This window comes from Sebastes fasciatus, chromosome 21 (assembly GCF_043250625.1).
Source record: "Sebastes fasciatus isolate fSebFas1 chromosome 21, fSebFas1.pri, whole genome shotgun sequence".
Classification (NCBI taxonomy): domain Eukaryota; kingdom Metazoa; phylum Chordata; class Actinopteri; order Perciformes; family Sebastidae; genus Sebastes; species Sebastes fasciatus.
In genome coordinates, this window is record NC_133815.1 from 18649268 (window position 1) to 18670995 (window position 21728).

Below are 21728 nucleotides of genomic sequence, written 5' to 3' on the forward strand. Positions count from 1 at the left end.
TTATCTACCTTTTGGCTACTACTCTAGCATATAATTATTAAATAATGTTTATAATAAAGTTATTTTCAATCAATTTTGAGGTAAATATTGGGGTAAATTGGCAGTAATTCCAAATAAATTTCAAATAGGATACTTGCTAATTATCACCTAATTACCATGTAATTTGCAGACCTGTTAAATGAAGTGTTACCGTGGATGCTTGAAGCTTCATATGCATCCACACATACAAGTACACACGCACGCTCACCATGTGTACTGTGTCACTTTAAATAACAGAACTATGTTATTAAATCATCCACTTTGATAAATGATCTTCTTGTTTAGGGAGCTAGATTAAAGAGACACCGGTGCACCCTGATCAGGTCATTTGTTGTGTTCTACACTGAGCTATTCTATGCTGACCAGCAGATGGCGCTACCAGCTCATGCATATGTTATACTCTAGTTGTTGAGAGGCAGCAGAGTCAACGGGCACTTTGAGAGAGATATTCAAGGATAAATCAAAAAGAAAATGTAACTGGGCAAGAGAGAGGTCTGCTACATATTTTCTCAAAGTCTAGATGGACACAGGAAGCTATGGATCAGTGGAGAACTGTCATTAGTGCTGTCCTGCTGAACTCTTACTTGCTTTCGGTCGCAGGGAAGCATCCCTTACTTGACCTACAGGCTCTAATGGAAATTCAAATATTGGACTAAACTGTTTATACTTCCATCACTTATACAAACTAACTTAAACAAAATTTGAAAAAATTGGATGATGTAATATTCTTACAAGAAACATCTTAATAAGGTTGAACATCGAAAGCTAGGAAAATTAATATCAGCACAGGTATTTGCTTCATCCTACGGTACAGCTAAGAGGAGTTGCTATCTTAATTCAAAAGAACATTAAAAAACTACAAACTTGAATACAGCATCCAACCTAGTTGTTATATCTCTGCCCCCCTTTTTTATTTTTAATATTTCATCTAATTTCTTTCTCAATATTTTATTTTTTTTATCATTTATTTTTTTAATAATTTCTAATGTTGATGTTGTTTTCTTTTGTGTACATCTTGTTTTGTCTTTTTGTTCGTTTCTAAACTCATTACTTAAAAATTTGTTTGTAAAATTCTGTAAGTATGAAGTGTAAATTGCATATATGAAAACAATCTCGAAAAGCTAGTTCCAATTATTAAAACGGCTGTGTTCAATACTCGATTCTGATTGGTCAATCACGGCGTTCTGTGATCTGTAATTTCTCTATAACAGACCGTTGCTATGGGCGCAGCTCTGATGTCGGACTCTGGAGGACTGTTTTTGTGTCAAAATATTGATTTCTTCAGTAAGTAGGCGTGTAATAAGCGGGATAATGTACAGCTAGCGGGTCATTGTTGTGAAAGAATCCCCGACAGGGCAATGCTGCGACATCTCAACATGTTGTCATGTTCCTGCTTCTGATTTAGTTTTCTAATAACCTAAGAAGTTAACAAGGGACCAGGGGCTACAGTAGGTGGTAAATGAAAGCTTTATATAAGCATATTTTTTGTACCCAAGATGGCTACCACCACGTCTCCTCTCAGTATCTCTATGGATCCTCTGGATATGAAGTAGAGGGCGGTGAGGACGTCCCCGGCGTGAACCAGCGTGTCACCCGGGGGTGCGTGGGTGGTCTTGAACTTCATGGCCAGCGCCCTGAGGCAGCCCTTGGTGGAGCCTTTAAAAGCCTTACAGTTCTGCAGCAACGTCCGGTTCAGATGGAGGCAGATATCTGCCTGGAGACACTCTGGGAAACCTTTCAGCACCTGGGGGGGGGGGGGGGGGGGGCAGAGGGAGGGAGGGAGGAGAGGGAGGGAGGGAGGAGACGAGGAAAAGGAAAGGACAGAAGGAAGTAAAGAACAAAAAAAGATAAGAGGTAAGGAAAAAGTAAATAAGAGTTGGAAGAAAGAAAGAAAGGGAGGAGAGAAGGGAAAAAGAAGGAAGGAGAAGAGGTGGAATAAAGAAAGTGGGTGAATTGATAGTGAAAGGTTACATCAGTATTGATACATGCGATTAGCAGCGATTGACTGATGCGTTAAGTCCAGAACATAAAGCTCATGTCAAAGATTATAGACGCTTTAAAAGCAATAATAAAAAGTGTCTTTACAGTTTTTTTTGTCGTCCTCCTACTGGTGGACATTCATGGGACATCAGCCTTTTACTGTTATTACACCATTCCACTAATTAACATGACAAAACAGAAGAACCATCAGGGAAGTCAGGGTTTCAACAGAATCTTTAGTGGTTTTAACCCCGAAGTGGATGTCGAGCATCAGCAGTTTGGGTTTCTCCTTCTTTAAAAGAGCCTATGAAGTGATTTTTGGGGCTTCACTGCAAAATCATTTCAAACTGTATTTCAGGGGGCATAGCGGAACAGAGTCAGCAGGCCCGTAGAGTGTAATTAATATGAAGAATTGGTGCAATTTTAATGAGTTCACCGCAAGCGAGGGCAGCCCCGGCTCCTTTAAGCAGCAGGCTACGGGCATGTAACTCTCTGGCCGTCTGCAGAGAACACAACTGTACGTAATACATCAACAAAGTGTTTCTTTCTCTCCATTTCTCTCTTTTTCCATCCGTTTCAAGCTTCAGCTTTCTTCATTTCAGCCTTCACTAGGCTCCGTCTTCATCTCTCTGCAGGCCAAAGACCATTTCTTAGTGTCGACATTTATCTCCAGCCTCTTTTCACTTCCCATCACAGAAGTTACTGAGTTACTGTCTTTTTGCGGGCCTCATTGCTTCCTCAGACACCCTCCCACACACACACACACACACACACACCTTTAAATACTCTAAGGTCTGGTTTGAAGGCAGTCAAATATGGAGGACAGAACCTGCCAAAATAAATGAATAAATAAATACTCAATAAATAAATAGATATGTCATTAAATGTAGCAAAACAAATATTAAAAATAAATGTAGCCATTAATTAATTAATAAAATGTGACATAAATTGATATTTCTGTTTTAATTTGCTTCTTGATTTATTTATTTTTGTATAAATTCCCTAAACTATTTACTTTTCCATTTAATTTCCCTTTTTTAATTTATGTATTCATTTTATAATAATAATTAATTCATTCATTATTACTTTTGTATTTATTTTGAAATGTAAGTATTTATGTATTTATTTATTTATTTCTGCATGACCTTCCTTTGCATTTCACCCCTTATTTATTTCCCCAAACTCATTTATTTCTCATTATGTAAATGAGGGGGCTGTCACCCAACGTGTGTCATCACGGGGTCAGAGTGCATAGATGGAGACATAGATAGATAGACTATATGCTAGCCAGCTAGCTGCCCTCCAGTGTTCATCCTCAGCATGTTCCGTCCTCCATAGTCAAACAGAGACATGGAAATGCACATAAAAAAAACTCGATATAACCTTTCACAACACAGCTGAGAGCTCCATATTGTGGATTTGAATAATAGCCTCCTATTACTCCCTGTACACAACAACCGTTTCTCTGATTTGTGAGGCGCCCCAGAATGTGCTGAAGTCAGATGTTAGAGGAGGGATACATCAGGTGTTATTTGGCTCCAGTTTACTGGTGCATACTGCTGACTTTCAAGGCTACACTCTTATTGTTTATATAAATTGTTTGCTGTCATGATCTAATATTGTGGTATTTGCTGTAGCTGTTCTACTCAGCAAAGCTTCTGTTTAGTGGGTAAAGTCATGTTTTATGGGCTTTTGTGGCTTTTTGTTTTTACGGCCTTTGGGATGTTCTAACTACTCCGCTCTACAGCTGCAACCAAATACACACAGGTGACTAGATATATGGCACTATACTGTATATGTACGTTACTGCCAAGGCCAAAATTAAAGATTTAGTGCAATAATTCAGCTGTGCAATAATCAGTTTTACTCTGGCATTAACACTGCATTTGTTTATGCAGAACACTTAAACTAACATTCAGATTTATTTATACTATTCTTGCATTTTTATGCACTTTATATATATATATATATATATATATATATATAAATTACATATATTATTTAATATTATATTAGAAAACACAACTCAGTTTCTCCCTGATATTTATTTAGAATTTCCTTGTCGGAGAGAGGGGAAGTGCGTCCTGAAGTGGCCGCTGTATTTATACCCTACATCCTAAAGAAAGGGTGCTTCATTCAGCTGTGAGTGTGACTACAAACGGAGTTCAGTCTGTCATGGAGTGGGAGGGTGTAGTAGGGACCGGATTGGAATGGGGCCTTAGTGTCCTGCTCATCCACACTGCAAAAGATGCAACAGACATCTCTCTCTTTCCTCCTGCTCTCATCACAACACTCCCGTAGCGTTCAGTTCCTCATCACAGCTGCATTATCACTCTCTCCGTCCTCATGAATGAAGGAAGTTGCAACTGATTGAATCAGTTGTGGAGACAGACAGACAGACAGACAGACAGACAGACAGACAGACAGACAGACAGATAGACACAGGTCTACTCCACACAATCATAATTACATGACAGTAAACATTCTGTACTTCACAGGGCCTTTCAGAGAGCAACAGAACAAGGGAAGAGGAGGGGGCTGACACCTATAACACCTTCCCCTGGAGGATCTGTCCAATCTGTTTCCTCTCTACTCCAATGGCTCACTTTTATTATTGTACTGAAATGAAACAGGATTTCAGTAATGGAATACTGGGACTTTGCTCCCACAAACAGAGACTGACTGTGGTTACACTTGTCTTTTCAATCAAGTCAAGTCTGTACGCTCCGAGATCAGATCTTGATCGCATAGGGATCCGATCAGCCAGACCACATGCCGACGTGGCCTGGTTCGCATTGAGTTTGGATCTCAGTGAGCTGTGGACCGCATGAGGGCACAATCCAGACAAATTATCAAAAGTAGGTCTCCCTAAAGTTCTGAGTACTTTTTGAGCCGAGACGATGAAACAGCTTCAAATGCAGGGAAACTCTGTAGCTGTACAGATAGTAAAGATGACATCCACTGACTCATGCACTGCATTAAATGCTTGCATCAGCAGATCTAAATTGTGTGACATGATTATAGTTGTGTGTGTGTGTGCTGTGGTTGCATGCATGTGTGAGCCCTTGTAACACAGAGAACAGAAGATGTGACTGTGACTGTGTGTGTGTGAGCAGCACCATCCTATACGCTGTGACTCACAGAGTTCAGGTGGAGGTCAACTGTAACACTCCTTCAATCTCAGTGTGTGGGAGCATGCATGGTGCGTTTGTGACCAATGACAGGTGTGACTCACTGTGTCGTTGTGTGTGTTTCAGCTTGAAAAGAGTGTTTTAGCCTTCATGCATGATGTGCACAAACTGCATGTTGCAAATACTTTGACCTGTCTATTTGCACATGTTTGAGCGTGTGCGTGTGTGTGTGTGTGCATATTATTTATGATACTCACATCATTCCTATTTTCTCTGATGTTGTCGGACCATGCATGCTGAGACAAAGTCTTCACATCGTCCTATTAACGTACAACGCAGGCTCAATGTAATACTCCTCTAGCCTTTTTTTTCTCTGTGTGTATTCATGCCCAACACTCACTCTACTGTTAACATTAACAGACTAGGTGTACACACGCAGGATTTGGGGGGTGCACCAGGATCGAGTACTCACAGCATTCATGTCGATGCCGTTGGTGTAGGACCAGGCGTGCTGGAAGTACTCCTCCAGCCTCTGCCTGAGCGGGTTGGGGATTTGGTGGAAGCGGATGAACTCCCTGACTCTCAGCATCTGGGTGTGGTAGCGGGCCGTGCCCGAGTACAGCCGCTGGATGATGGCTGACACGTTCCCAAAGATGCTGGCGTACATCAGGGCTGGAGACGGGGAGACGGGGAGGAAACAAGGGAAGTAGAAGAAAGGAACATATACATTAACAGAGAGCATAGGGGCACTTGATACATTGATATGACCTGACAGATTTCTGTCTGACTGCCTTCTCCATCTGAAAAGAAATATATCAAGCTTGACACCATTGGGTGATACGTTTGATCTAAGTGGAGAAGGGCAAGGAAAAGATATATAACAAAGAAGAGAGAGAGGAAGCTCAGACAGCTGATTGTTTAATAATGGAGATTGATATTATTGAATCAGAGCTATAATGTTGAGGAAGCAATGACATATCTGCACTATATATGTACATTGTAAAGTACAGACTTATACATCATAGGTGTCTTTGAAGGGGCCACTAACACTCAACACAAGCTGTAGTCTGAGTTTCTAAGTCTATATTTCACCAAAGGTGACAGTTCATTTGGAGTCGTGGCTCAAAAATTGTGGAATAAACTACCTCTGGCAATCTGCACTACTATTTCTGTATTCTCATTTATATAACACAGCTTTTTAAACTGGGTTTGAAAGGGGACCCCTTTGAAAAAAAACAAAATTTTGCGCAAGTTTGGAGCGTTGTTTAGCCTCCTTGGTGACAAGCTAGTATGACATGGTTGGTACCAATGGATCTTGCCAGTATCTTCACTCTAGCTTTAAAACTGATCCCGCTACAACCTCAAAGTCGGGAGTTGCATTAATGCGTTAAAGAAATTAGAGGTGTTACATTTTTTTTGCATTAGCTTGTTATTATCGCGTTAACTTTGACAGCCCTGGTTAAAAGTTTTCTGAGATTATATGTTTAAATATGTAAATGAGTCATTACGTAATGTTAACTCTTGGTGAATTTAGGAGAAATCTACAGATGCAAATAGCTAAAGTGGAGTAAAATAAATGTTTTCTTTCCACTAGTCTGAAAGAAGACATGTCACAGAAGCAAAATAAACCATAATATCAAAATTGACCAGTGCATGAAAAACTATGTTTTTGCCTGGGGTGTCCCTTCCCAGACTTGAAAAAAATTTTTAATATAACCTTTAAAGCTTCAGTAGGCAACAATATTTTTGGCATCATTGGGCAAAAATTCTATAATAACCTTTCAGCATATTGTAATTCAAGTGTTCTGAGAGAAAACTAGACTTCTGCACCTCCTCATGGCTCTGTTTTCAGGCTTTAAAAAAACCCAGCCCGTGACGGGAGACTTTGACCAATCACAGGTCATTTCAGAGAGATAGCGAGCGTTCCTATAGACTGTGCTCCGGCTGGTGGGCGGTGCTTGGTATTTCCTCAACAGATTTCTACATGGCTGCCCGGTCACAAACTTTCTAATTTTACAGCTAAACAGTACACTACAAGATGCTTCTGAAAACATTTGAGGAGAGAAATAGGCATTACAGTAACAGAATATTGATTCATATTTGATCAGCATTGCCTAGTTTGACAGTTTGGTCGGAGTTCGCAAAAAATACACTTGAAATGTATAAAAGGCTCAATAGACAATTTAAGTTGAAATTCTAATCTTTGCTGCAAATACAATTGAATAAGATAACAACAACATGATCACATATTAATGTCCATATTAACCGATTTGACATGACTCATACAACATGTCCTATGAGCACCTTAAGAATATCTTAGTTCATACAGCTGTTAGCATGAGGTCATGGTCTGTCCTCTGGAGAGCAGACAGAGCAGGAGTTTGACTGATCTAAACGGGTTTTGTCTGTAGAGGACAGGGTGTTTTCTGTCGTATCCTTCATGAGCCTCCATGTTTTGTCCTGTTGTCAAGTTGGATCCCGCTAACCCCCTCAACCTCTGTCAGCTCCCATCACCATCCACATCACCCACTAAAACTGCTGGGTGTGTGTGTGTTTTTGCATGTGTTGTTGTCACAAAGGACATAATTGATCTCTGACTCTGAACTTTTATAACACTCATTGAAATTTCACGGTGCACTTCTATTTTAGAACAGCATAATATTGTACTTGAGTAATTGACATTTTACGAGCCTCGGGTCATTTTCTGGCCGAGCACATGCCAAACTGTCTGAAGGAGGAATTCAGCCCAAAATAAAAACAAAAACAAAAAACGCCCTTGTTGAATAAATGCCTCCGAGTCTTTGATTTTACCCTTGGATAACTGAAACTACATGCTTTTTATGTCTTAAGCACAGCACAAAAGATTGAGTACGTGCGTGTTTTAAACAAGCCGTTACAAGTTTTTAGTCACTTTTTAGACGGGTAACTTCTTTTAAATTTCATATTCATGCTTTGCCTGATCAATGAGGTCCAGGGCTGTCCAAGCCTGCAGAGGTAATTACTCAGCAGAGAGGAAGTAGAGCTGATAAGCGTGAGAGGGGATATTACAATCCCTGCTGATGAATTTGATTAATAAGTCATTAAACGATATGCTTCCAGAATAAAGTATGGCTTTGTCCAGCCGCTGGAACTATGGGGTGACAATCTAAAACTTCCCAACTCTCTAATTGACACTATATCTGTTGTAAAGTGACTGGAGTCTGCCATCCGAGAATTTAGCACAAAGAATGTTCCCACAAATCATGTTTTGTCCGACTGAAATTCAGCCATGAACAAAATCTAATTGCAAATGACTTTTTGGCTGGACCACAGAGAGCTCACTGAGTCACTGAGTTAGTGAGGGATGAGGTTACACGATTGATCTGCCGAGTGTCGGAGTTTCCTCGTTGGCCGTCGCTCTTTCAAAATGAAAAGGCAGGGAACAGTCTGGTATGCAAATGAGCATGACAAGCGCGACGCATCCGGCTCACAACACTTGGAACCAAGCTGTCAAACTAGGCGATCTAGTTCTAAAATGAAACGAGATTCAGCAGTGGCATAGCCAATTTCTCGCTTAAAATGTTTTCAGAAGTAGATTTTGGTGGATTATTTAGACGGAATAACAGGAAGTTTACGAACAGGCTGCCATGTTGTTTCCTGTTAGAAACAGCGAGCAGAAAACCAGGAATCTGTGCATTTCACGATAGGGTACGTCACCACTTGAACGGCCAGTTGAGTGGAGCTCTTAAAACACTTTTCTTCCACCCAGGTCTGAAGCCAAGGAACAGCTACTTTTACCACAACATCAGTACTTACATCCTATGAGCATGACACAGATGGAGAAGATCTTCTCAGAGTTGGTGTTCGGGGACACGTTTCCAAATCCCACGCTGGTCAGGCTGCTGAAGGTGAAGTACAGAGCTGTGACGTACTTGTCTTTGATGGAGGGTCCTGAACCTGGAGCGGAAAGTTAGAGAGAGGTTACACAAACAGTTCTTAGAATAACATGATGATCTCTGATGATCATCCCACAATCACTGCAATATGTCTAACCAGTACTACTGTAGTACTATAGTAGTTTTCCTCTCGGTACCTAGGACGGAGCTGTTGTAGTGCTTTCCCAGTTGGTCCCCCAGCGTGTGGAGCCAGCCAATAGAACCACTCCTCTCTACGCTACCGATGGCATACCTGGGAAAAAGAGCAAACAGATACAATATCAATGTATGTATAAAATTACCGATGTTAGCAATTATTAGCCCTCTACAGTAGGAGCAAAGTAGGGCCGTCAGTCGATTAAAGCAAATTAATCACACATTTTTTTATCTGTTCAAAATGTACCTTAAAGGGAGATTTCTCAAGTATTTAGTACTCTTATCAACATGGGAGTGGGCAAATATGCTGCTTTATCTTCAAATTTGCTTCAAATGTATGTATATATGTATTATTGGAAATCAATTAACGATGACAAATATTGTCCAGAAACCCTCACAGGTACTGCATTTAGCATAAAAAATATGCTCAAATCATAACATGGCAAACTGCAGCCCAACAGGCAACAACAGCTGTCAGTGTGTCAGTGTGCTGACTTGACTATGACTTTCCCCAAACTGCATGTGATTATCATAAAGTGGGCATGTCTGTAAAGGGGAGACTCGTGGGTACCCATAGAACCCATTTTCATTCACATATCTTGAGGTCAGAAGTCAAGGGACCCCTTTGAAATTGGCCATGCCACTCCAGTTTGGAGCATTATTTATCCTCGTTCACGGCAAGCTAGTGTGACATGGTTGGTACCAATGGATTCCTATGTTTTTCCAGTTTCATATGATACCAGTATCTTCACACTGGCTTTAAAACTGAGCCCACGACAACCTAAAGATTGCAAGTGGTGTTAATGCGTTAAAGAAAGTAATTAGGCGTTAAAACTAATTTGCGTTAACAGCCCTAATACTGTAATTACTGATGTTAGCAATAATTAGCCCACTACAGCAGATACAAAGATAAGTACACCACATTGATTTTCAAACTCCTAACAGTGCTGTCAAAATATAATTTCTTTGATTAATATTCATTCAGAAATTTTGAAACTCATTTTCTGTGGTATCAATTTGTACGATTTGACTGTGGTTGGAATAAAATAAACTTGACAACACACAGTAAACCTCTATAAAAAAAAGCAGAATAAACTCTCTATATATTTTTTAAAGTATTGTAATGAAGTTGAGAATTTCAATTTTGTGACAACACCCGTGTAACACCAGATCTGATGTATGCAGACAGAGACATGCTTATTCCCACATCACTCCTCTATCTGTAAATCAGATCTGATTCATCCGACAGTCTTATGGCGTCGTACCAGATGCAGGCCAGCCAGTGAGCGATGAGGGCGAAGGTGCACATGAGGAGGAAGAGGACAGCGGCTCCGTACTCCGAGTAGCGGTCCAGCTTCCTGGCTACACGCACCAATCGCAGCAGACGAGCGGTTTTCAGCAGACCAATCAGAGTGGTGGTCTGGTGGGAGTGGGAGAGACAGGTAGATAAGCATATGGGAGAAAACAAAATAGCTCTGATGTCTCCTCACAGCGTACACACCTGCTGTCATCCTGTCACACACACATACAGGTGGAGGTGGTAAATCCTGACTTTCATTACTGTGGCCTGTCTACTCCCTCTCCTTTCTACTTGTATTCAGCTGGCCCCCTCCGTGTCCATACAACAAAATAAATAAGAGGACAATTACAGCGCTGGCAGAGGGCCTAGCCGTGCTCTGAGCGTATGTGTCCTCACGGTAAACAATAGCAGTCTGCTGAGGAAAATCTCCATTCTCTTGGCTCGGTTGTCCCCTTCCAGACAGCATATATGAAGTGAACCTTGGCAAAGCTTTCCGCCGGCGGGCAGGACTCCAATGTTGGGGAGTTTCCACATTTATCACTTTTGGCTTGGTGGTTGACTTAATCACTGTAAATAACAATACTGTTTTATTATGTACAGACATCCTATTACTTATACGTGCATTTCAAGTACCGCTTACTCTGTCAATGGAGTTACCCTGGGTTGCTGAGCTGCCGTGTGGAGTGGTGAACCTCGGCCTCAGTTGTTTTCATCCTTATTATGTGGGAAGTATCCTCAGAGGACTCCAGAGTAACTCACGACCTCCTTCCTCTAACTCACACCTCTTCCTCCAGACACCCACCTCCCACTGCCTTTTATTCTCCAACCGGCACCTTCATCACTTCACTTTTCTATCATTCAGCAAACCACAGAACCTCAGTACCCAGTCAGTGTCTGGACTATACTGGGTATAGTGTGTCACTGTGTGTCACTGCATATTTGGGTTATGGCTAAAAAGGATCCGTCTTGGGTAAAACTCTCGCGAGATTTTATGTTCATGTGTTTACCTACTGCGGACTGCCTTGAGTAATGCTGTATCTCTACACTTGTAGGATGGTTGCATTTGCAGTTCTGTGCGACATGTTAACATGCTAATTTGAATGCAGTGTGTAATTTGTTTTAGATTAAAGTTCTATAAAACGTAAAGAAGTCATGAATCAAGTTCAAGGTTAAGATTATTTTTTATTATCTTACAAGGAACTTTCATGTTGTGCTGATTTTGGTGGTCCCTTTGCACAAAAAGCGGTAGCGTTTCACCAGAGTGTCTTTAGAAAATCTCTCATTTTACAGTCATAATCAGCTGTGGTTTTATTGCTGTATTATTATACTTGAGCTATGCATCTTCTATAGTGGGCCTATAATACTCCAATAACATTCCAAGTGTAACATTATAGGGTTAAGGGTTAATAGTTTAAGTGCTTTACTGTGTTATTTGTAGCATCACTCTATAATATATTATAGGATGTCTACAGGCTGGGATCAACAGCAACCAGCCAGACAGGCAGGTAGACAAGCAACCCATTCTGAATTTATACACTGAATAACAGGGGGTTATTGGGGGTCCTCCTTCAAGAAGATGTGATGGTTTTTGACTTAAAACTATGCATTTATTTTTCAGAATTTTGGACCATTATTATTACTAATTAAATGGTTATTTTATTATTGACGCACATCACAACCTTCGTCTGAACGTTCAATTCTTCTGGAAATGTTTGCCCCGTACAATCATATGATGTAAATCAGAAGAGCAAATTCAGAAATCTTTTAAATATTGTTTCATTAATTCTATTTGTTTACAACTAAAGAAATTTATGAAGAAGCCATGCCGTGCGCCGGCTTGTCCAGATGCTCTCCACGAGAGGGTGGAAAATAGTACCAACAGCTTGTGAGAAGTTCCGGTATACGCAAGAAAAAGTCACAACACGGATAAGGAGTAAAATGTAAAACCTGACACTGGAGAAGCTGGAAGCAGAGAAAGTCTTTAAAATCACTTATTAATTAAATATTCTCTCAATACATACCTGATTAACTGACTAATATTTTCACTGGCATTTTGTGTACACTGCATTGTATGATGTAAGATAGACACGTTTTATTTTGACGCCCCACCACAGCTGACTGCAAATCAACTTCCCCATGGAGACAATTAAATTATGAAACAGAAACTAAAGCACCTCTGGCTCACTCTTTCTTCCTCTAATTCCCCGTCTCCCTCCTCCTCTTCCCTCCTTTGTACCTTTCTCGTCTCCTCTTCACTCCATTAGGTAAAGACACTGGCAGAGACACAATATCAATGCAGCAACAGGATTTCTCCCTTGTTCTCTTTATCCCTCCATCTCCCGACCACTTGTCGTGTCCACCCTCACACCTTCTCTGCGGTACATAAAGGAGCCCACCACTTCCTCCCTCCATCGTGTTCATACCTCCTCTCCGTTCTGGTAGATGAGCAGGTCGAAGGGAATAGCGGCCACCATGTCGATGAGGAACCAGCCTTTGAAGTAGTGGACGGCGATACGCACCGGGTGGCTCACCACCTCGTCATTAGTGTTCACATATGTTGTCCTGAGAGGAAGAGACCACATTATATTAAAATGACTCACATTAACAGTTGTTATTCTAATACGTTTGACACCACTACAACTGTGAAAACCACTTTGTACCATTACTATGTTCACTAATGCTACTACCAGAGTTTCTTCCCTTACAAGCAGCTCTAATAAGAGTTTAATGAGGACGGAGCATGGGGTTAGGGAATTAGACCTGCAGCATTTTAGATTTACTACGACTAATTCTGCCTGCTACTACTACTACTGCTGCTGCAGCACTTTCTACTACAAATAACACTGACTGTTGTTACTGCTGCTATTATACTGCATACTCATGTGTTTAAAGACAGACCTGAAGTTGATGAGGATGTCAATAATGAACATGATATCCACCATGAGGTCCACCACGTTGAGAGGAGAGCAGGAGTAACCACAGTTCTGTATGGCTACCTCTTCCTGAGAGGAGAGGAGAGGAGAGGAGAGGAGAGGAGAGGAAAGGAGAGGAGAGGAGAGGAGAGGAGAGGAGAGGAGAGGAGAGGAGAGGAGAAGAGAGGAGTGAAAGGGATATGATAGAAGAGAGCAGAGTAGAAGAAAGAGGACAGGAGAAGAGAATCATAAGCCAACGCTCTAAAAATAGAACAGTTCTGTGTGATTACCTCCTTCACATGGATTTGCATTAAGAGTTTCAAGATAATTTGCATACAATATATGTAGACGAAAAACATGAAAGAATTGACCCAAAAACAGGGACCAAGCTACGGGGCTTCAACTCACAAATCAGTATAATAACAGGCTTTATATTTTAAACATATTGTCCTTAGAAACAGCATCTCCGTTTACTTATTGTCAGTGCCATGGAAGTTCTTTATCTGTCGGGTCGGATACTATCCTTAGACTTGACTCAAGGGTCTAAGGATCTTATGTTGTATAGATGTATACCCCCTCTGAAGCAGATTTGTGATAGGCCGATATTAATAGAACGTGCTAGACTTGACAGCTGTCTGATTAATGATTCTCTCCCCAGACGAGACCCCCCCCTACCTGGTTGTTGAGGAGGAACGCGGCCGAGTAGGGCGTCAGGATGGCGGTGTAGATGACCAGCAGCAGGATGAGCCAGTCCCACACCGCCTTGAAGGGGCTGTAGTGCAACACCGTCCACTTGTGGATGCGAGGGGCCTGGAGCTTGTACTCTGGCAACACATCTGCACCCAGAGACAGCACCTGGGTAGAGAGGACATCAGACATTGAATGATATGGACAGGGAGGCAAATTAAGAGCCAAGAAGGATTGAGGAAAGAGAAAGATGGTGAGGAAGCAGAAAGGCGGAGAAAAGAAAGAATAACAGAATAGAGGAGGAGAGAAGGGAGCCATACATACAAACTATGCACGCACACATTTGCACAAAGTGCATATAGCAGCTCCATGAAATATACATCGACTTCCATGCTTAATCAGTGGCTATGACAGCGTTTTGCAATTACAGCAATGGAGCCAGTGTCCTCTGCGGATGACAAGAACTGTTCTGAAGGCACTGACCCTCTTAAGGTTGTCCTCGCAGGCAGCGTGTTTCCCATACACACACAGCCGTTCCAGCACAATAATGCATGGATGTAGAAACACACACTTAGCAGCTATGATTCCAGACGTATCCTCTATTTCTCTGTAACAGTATATAGCTCTGACACGAGGGCAATCATTTTCTTGCAAACGATTGACATCCTTGATAGCTTTCCGTCAGGTTTCTGCCCACATCATCATCACAGCAGCCGAAACCGCTCTCATAAAGGAATGACATTTGCCCGAATAATGATTGCGGTATAGTCTAACAGTCTTGGTGTTATTGGATCTTACTGCAGCACTTGACACTGTGGATCATAAAATACTTCTAGATGGACTGGGAAATTGGATCTGGCTCTCAGGAACGGTCCCCAGGTGGTTCAGGTCCTCTTTAGAAGGCAGTAGTGCTTGAAGTGGAAAAAAAACATAAGTGCCAGTACTCCCCTTATTCACATGTGTATCGGCTGTTATCAACAAATCATTATTACTACCATTGCAACTGCGAGATATTGCTGATGTACAAAACAAAGAAGAACTTGTAAAATGCCACGAGCAAGCTTTGATGCTCGCAGCAGGCCAACTACTGTGTGAACATGGCCCATGCTAGGTTTAAAGGTATAGTTCTTTTGAAGTGGGGTTACATGAGGTATTTATCCATAGTCAGCGTATTACCTACAATAAATGGCGGTCTACACACCCACAATTTGGAGAAACAGACAGGAGTACCAGCACAAAAGCAAAGCGATGTACTGCTGTGGACGGGGAGCAGCAGAAAAACGAATTTTAGCCACCTCAAATTAAGGCTCACTTAAAGAAATCTATACATTTAGAATATTTTCATCACTTTATCTTGCCGTCAGACAACCCTTTTCCTTCTCCCTTCCGACGGGGGACTGAACTGAGAATGAAATCAGTACAGTAAAACAGTATGTTTACAAACTTTCAGTTCAGTTCGTCGTTGGAAAAATATTCTAAATATAGTGTACACTTAAACGGGTATCATTTATTTTAGGCGGGCCTTTCTTTTAGGTAGCTAAAATAAGTTTTTTCTGACGACCCCGTCGTGGTCCTACAACTTACGTGTCCGTCACGTGATACTTTTTCCCATAGACTTACATTGGGAAAGAGACGTCTGTAACTCAGCGGATAATTTCTTTTGAGGTAAATCTTCCCAGTATGAACATTTGAATAGCCCTATTTAAATCATTAGGTCCTAAAAGTTGTAAAATGCACTAATAGCCATATCCAGAGTTCTTTCCCTGTCTCCGTTCAAGTGAATGAGACCCAGACCGAGGCTGGAGCGAGGGCTGGGAGGCGGGGTTAGCAAGCTGTGACGACAGCGTGACATTGTGACCCCTTGACCGAGCCATGGGACTGAGCGGACGCTACTGCGCCTACTCCATGGGCCAAACGGATGCGGAAGATCGCCGGAAGATCCGTGTACTTTTCCACTCGTAAGTCGAGCCATTTTGGCTTCATGCGTCACTGAGCAACTTTCATAGGAATGAACGCCCCGCCTCCAACGCTGTATCCAGTTCTCTTAATATATCCATGGTCTCCAACACAATCTCCAGAGACGGGACAGAGTGTGAGCAGTGTGTAACAATCAAGTAAAAAACAAGAATCACACTCATAAAATCAAACAAGTAAACCTAGAAAAGAAGGTCTTGTTTTTATGATTCTGTGAGTCCTGTATTCCCTGTTGGCTCGCATGCTACCGATTCTTCCTTCACCTCCTCTCACCTCTGTGTCTCTTTTCTCAATTCACTCCATTTAGCCTTCATTTCTCTTTACTCCATTTCTTATTGTTCCTGTTTCTTCCTGCCCTCCCTTTGAACTGCTAAATCTCTCTTCTTTACCAGTTTCTAGTCTTCTTCCCTGCATGGCTTCGTCCAGCTATCCTCACTCCATCTTTTCCACCTTCTTTTCTTCTTCCATAGAGCGTGCAGCCAAGTCCCTTTTCATTCCTCCTGGTACCCATTACAATTCAACCTGCCTCCCGTCTCATCTTCCTTTCTTCTCCTGCTTGAATGGCCGGTTTTTCATCCCTTTAGACTCTCTCTCTGTTCCTCTATTTTCCTCTTTGAATCTGCCGTCCTTCCTCCCTCATGCTTTACTTTTGTCCCTCCAACTTTCATTATCACTCTCTATGCCACTGTCCATCTCTTCTTCACCTCCTGTGGCCCAATGCCAGACATTTATGTACATATGATTAAACCCTCCCGATAAAACATCTGCTATGAAGATCTAATATCCCTTCTTTCTTTCTCTCCGTATTTCCTCAGGAGTTGTCCTCATATATACCCACATTTTTGGCAAGAAAACATTTGCTTGATGTATTAAAAATTTGCATGAAATATTTCAGTGTATATCCTCGCTGTAATTGAGCCAGCTGTTTCATATCTACGCCAGCTCTTCAGAATCCTGGCTCCTTCAAACGCTTTATTCTCAAGTATTTATGAATTTCTGTAAGCAAGTCCCTGGCTTGCATAAAAATCACACTTCATAGAGATACTAAATGCTTTGGCTTTTCTTGGCAATTGCATGAATTATCTAATGGATACACTTTATAATTATCAGTTATTTGAGTGTAATCATGGTTCTCTTGATCTGATCTGCCTTCATCTCCTCTATGGGGAATACAGTAGAGCTTGGTTTGTGTACGTTATCACTTAGCCAGCATAGCACATAGCATACAGTACATGTAAAATCTCTATACATATGGTACTGCTGTACATTGCTGCAGCAGTCAATGCAAACCCAAGTACTGCCTCAACAACATTTAGAGTTTACAGCCATGCTAGCGGCTCTATTAGGCTGTACTCACAGTGGTACAGCGGTGATTATAAATACTTATCTCGGCAAAACAGACACTGGTAGTTGAGATATTTCACTTATAACCACATATGTCAACCTCATGGTGGAGGGGATCATCAAAGTCCGTGGGATTCGTCCTCTGGGGACCATGAATGTCGGCAAATTCCACTGCAATCCATTCAATAGTTGTTGAGATAATTCAGTCTTGACAAAAGAGGTGGACTGACAAGCCGACAATAAATGCAGAAAAAAGGTCATCTTTGGCTTTTCTGCCCTCTACTTTTTGATTTCAGACAATATAAGGGACAATATCACACAAATATCTCAAGTATCAATGACACATCTATATCTAGACAGCACACTTGACACACATTTACAAGTGTGAGCAGACTCAAACACTACTTACACACACCCCCACACCCTTACAGTTGAACCGAGTGGCCCTCTCAGCTGTGCTCTCCCTCCTGGAGTATCTTGCGGGCCATTTTTAGCCATCTGTGTGAAATCTAAAAAACATTGCCATAAGCACTGATAAAAGTGCAAATGTCAAGACACATTTAAGTGCAGATAGGGCAGAGTTGTATTTGTGGTGAACGCTGGAGGGAGAAGACTTGGGGCAGTTGACAGAGCTGACGTCTGTGTTATGAAAACGATATGTTTTTCTCACTTCACCCAAAACGAGCTGTTTTTTTTTATTTGTTACTGGCATCAGCCCAGAGAGTGGAATCCCCAGTCCAGCAGACAGCAGCTTCATCAGCGAATTCTGCATCATCTTTGCCGGAGTTTGACATTTATCCCTAAAACTGATGGGATTTGCCCGGACTGCGTCTGACACACTGGTCAGGCTGAGTGTGCTGAATTTTCTGCATGGCTCAAAACTATTGAAACAAATTAATTAAATCATACATTTAGTCGCCATTTTAAGTTTTTCGCCGGTATGGTACAGGCTACATGCAGACAGAACTGTGTTTTATTTTTCAAAATTCAAAAGACAAATTCAAATACAAGCCAATGTTCAGGCCATCCATTAGACTTCTGCAGTTTCAGTTCTACTTTGTGTGATACTGTCTGGTTAAGAGTGACAGGAGAGCAGATAAGAGGACAAGAGGAGATGACTTACGACAAGATATAAATCAAATTTAAATCCAAAATGTCAGATATGTGGTATGCTCCTGCTAAACAATCCAACCTGCCATATTCCCTTTACTTTCTGCGATCCGTCTCTGTCTATACGTCTATACTTTTCAGTATAGACGAACAGCAGAATAGAAGGGCGATATAACAATTTTTGAAGTCTATTCTCATTATTAGGGCTGTCAAATTTAATGCAATAATAATAATAGTAAACGCAAATTGGTTTTAACGGCACTAATTTCTTTGACGCATTAACGCAACTTGAGATTTTTTAAATGAACCTCTTAAAAATCCGACGGGCCGCCGATCTTTCAGAGGTTGTAGTGGGCTCAGTTTTCTCTCTCTTCTTACAATACAATTTGAGAGTTTCTTTGAAGAAATAAATAACATATATCCTGAGTGTATCCATCTCCTCGATCCTCAGAAACTACCATATTTATGTGGGGAGAAAAATCAATGTGCAATAGTGGCTGCAAAATATGTTGACTGTTGCATCATCTGACGAGATGTTTTCTGAGAAAAAAAACAAAAAAACATTCTCAGTAGAACTAGTCAAAGATAAGGTAGAGAGTTTGTTTAAGGGAATAAGTGCCACAATTGCAAAGCAGCACAAAAAGGGTCAAGATCACAGTGTTGATTGAATCTGAAGTTTGTCTTTACAGACAACAAAGTTGTCTCTCTCGCACGCGCACACACACACACACCTGGGAGGCGCTCAGTACAGCTGGGTGATGACTGAACAGCCAAAGCCACTTCCATCATAAATCTTCAATCAACTCCTCTATCGGTGCAGAAGACTGAGCCACAGGCACACGCACAGCTGCAAGAGGTATATACAGAAAGTCTACCAGACAAAGTTGCAAAATCAAAAGTCAAAGTGAAGCTGGAAAGTCAAAGTGCACCTGAACAACCTGAACCTGAACTTTCTGTATCTTTTGCACTTTAAAGTTACTGCGAGGAACTTTAAACAAGTTATGAAACAGTCTCAATGTAATACTGATGCCTCTATATGACCTACATAAGTAAAGGAGACCATCGGGGAGAAGATTGGTTACTTCTATATACAGTATATTATTCTTAATGCTTGTCATTGGTGCCACAAAATCATGCAGCCTTAGCAGAAATTTCCTCAGCTCAGGCTCCAGCGGTTTTTAAAGGGACTGTGGTGCTCTGAAACACTACCGTTTGTGTCCATAGGGACCGCCAAAATCAACACAAAATGAAAGTTTCCTCGTAGTAGCTTTAAAGATTCTTATCTCTTGAGAGAAAGTAGAGGTTGTTCACTTTGTGAAATGTGCCAAAAAGTAGAGATACTGTACATCACAGTTGACGGACATCCGGAGCATTTTACAGGCAACTCGTAACTACAGTATAACACTACTTGCCGGAGCAAGTTGCATCTAGCTTACTTCTTTTGGTTGTGTCTGATCAAAAAAGTATCAGACAGAATTGGACGGCTCAACAGCACCGTTCAGTTTAGCTCTCTGAAGTCACACTCTGGCTTTTATCAAACTTGACACCCTGCCTGTTGAAAAATTTGAGCTGGTTTCAGAAGGGAGCGAACAAAAAAAAAATAAAAGACACGTATGATGTTAACGGCAGCTGAAGGCAGTCAGGCAGCACACACCATCCCTCTGCTCGGGAGGGGTGTTGATGGTTCTGGGAGGCTTCCATTTTTCACATTGTGTTAGATTCATTTGGCAGGGACGCTTGTGGAGATGGGTGTAAACATTACAGTCCAAGCACGCTGACAAATGGATACAGAAACTGAAGACGAGAGAGAGAGAGAAAAAAAAAACTCTCCTCTGGGCTCATTTAAAGTGATATTTTTAGCCAGACATTAATTACCATCTTTTCAAATGGCTCTTTGTTCCAATTTAGAGTGAAGGAGTTGGGCCGAGGAAATTTTCAATCAACTGTATTTCAACAGCTCTAAGCATCATGGGAGTGTGTGTCATATGAAAAAGTCCTCTTCACTTCCTGTGGTGTTGTATCAACCACAGGAGAGTTGGTCTGGTTAAAAAGTGTTTTGAAATTTGAAGCATTTCTATTTTTCATCTCAACAAACCTCAGACACATGCTCACTCTTACACAAACGTGGACACTAACACAAACATTTCACTCACAGCCTTGAGTTATCAATGGAGTCAAACTACTGAACTCCTATCAGTCTCTCTGTTTGACTGCTCATTAGGCAGAGTCTTGGAGTGCACCGCATGTGATTCACAGTTTGGCTCTGTGTGTCCACTTTTGTGTTCATGTGAAAGAGAGGGAGCTGTGTGACGTTTGATACATTTCCAGGCATCTAGCCCACTGTTTGTCTCTGCAGTAAGCTAGAGGCTCAATGCAACAATAGCTGATACTAGCAAAACACATCTGAATCTCTGGCCCAACCATAGACTGTATATATGAAGTGGACCAGTGGGAAACTCCGGGGTCTGAAAAGTGAAGCCAATGCTGAAGTGCCTTAAACTTGCATTCTTTCTAACAGCCAGCAGGGGGCGACTCCTCTGGTTGCAAAAAGAAGTCTGATTGTATAGAAGTCTACGAGAAAATGAGCCTACTTCTCACTTGATTTATTACCTCAGTAAACATTGTAAACATGAGTTTATGGTCTCAATCTCTAGTTTCAAGTCTTCTTCAATACAGCATGATGTTCATTTAGTAAATGATGGTCCCATTTACAGTCAAATAGACCATAAAGCAGGGGATGCTTTAGGGCGTGGCTACCTTGTGATTGACAGGTTGCTACCACGGCGTTGTCCGGAGTTGTCAGAGTTAACTATAACATTTTGGTCGCCTAAAAATGTCTTATTCAGTGTTCCGTTGTACTGAGTAGAGCTCCTTCCTCTCGTTTCGCTTCAGGTTGCAAAAGACCAAGATGGTGACGGACAAAATCAATGGGTGACGTCACGGTAACTACGTCCACTTTTTATATACAGTCTATGAAGTGGACGTAGTCACAGTGACGTCACCCATTGGTTTGTGGACTGCCGTTTTGAAGCCTAGAATTCGGGATTTTGGCCGACGCCATCTTGGTTTCAGGCCGACGCCATCTTGGTTTCTGGCCGTCACCGTCTTGTTATTTTGCTTTATGGTCTATTTGACTGTAAATGGGACCATAATTTACTAAATGAACATCAAGCTGTATTGA

The 21728-nt window shown here is 41.5% G+C and overlaps 1 protein-coding gene across 2 annotated transcripts in view; it reads right to left on the minus strand.

Annotated features, from left to right (window-relative positions):
• The window catches only part of kcnh2b (potassium voltage-gated channel, subfamily H (eag-related), member 2b), a 285936-nt gene that overhangs the window by 11208 nt on the left and 253000 nt on the right, over positions 1–21728 (minus strand). Inside the window, exons 7-15 of one of the 2 annotated variants that reach the window (XM_074621285.1) lie at positions 14108–14287; positions 13419–13522; positions 12944–13082; positions 10486–10640; positions 9223–9317; positions 8946–9086; positions 5623–5822; positions 5408–5470; positions 1531–1783 (exon numbers count right to left, since the gene is read on the minus strand). In XM_074621285.1, coding sequence (XP_074477386.1) covers positions 1531–1783; positions 5408–5470; positions 5623–5822; positions 8946–9086; positions 9223–9317; positions 10486–10640; positions 12944–13082; positions 13419–13522; positions 14108–14287 — 1330 coding nt within the window. The remainder of the gene's footprint in view (positions 1–1530; positions 1784–5407; positions 5471–5622; positions 5823–8945; positions 9087–9222; positions 9318–10485; positions 10641–12943; positions 13083–13418; positions 13523–14107; positions 14288–21728) is intronic. The other variant, XM_074621286.1, reaches the window with a different exon arrangement.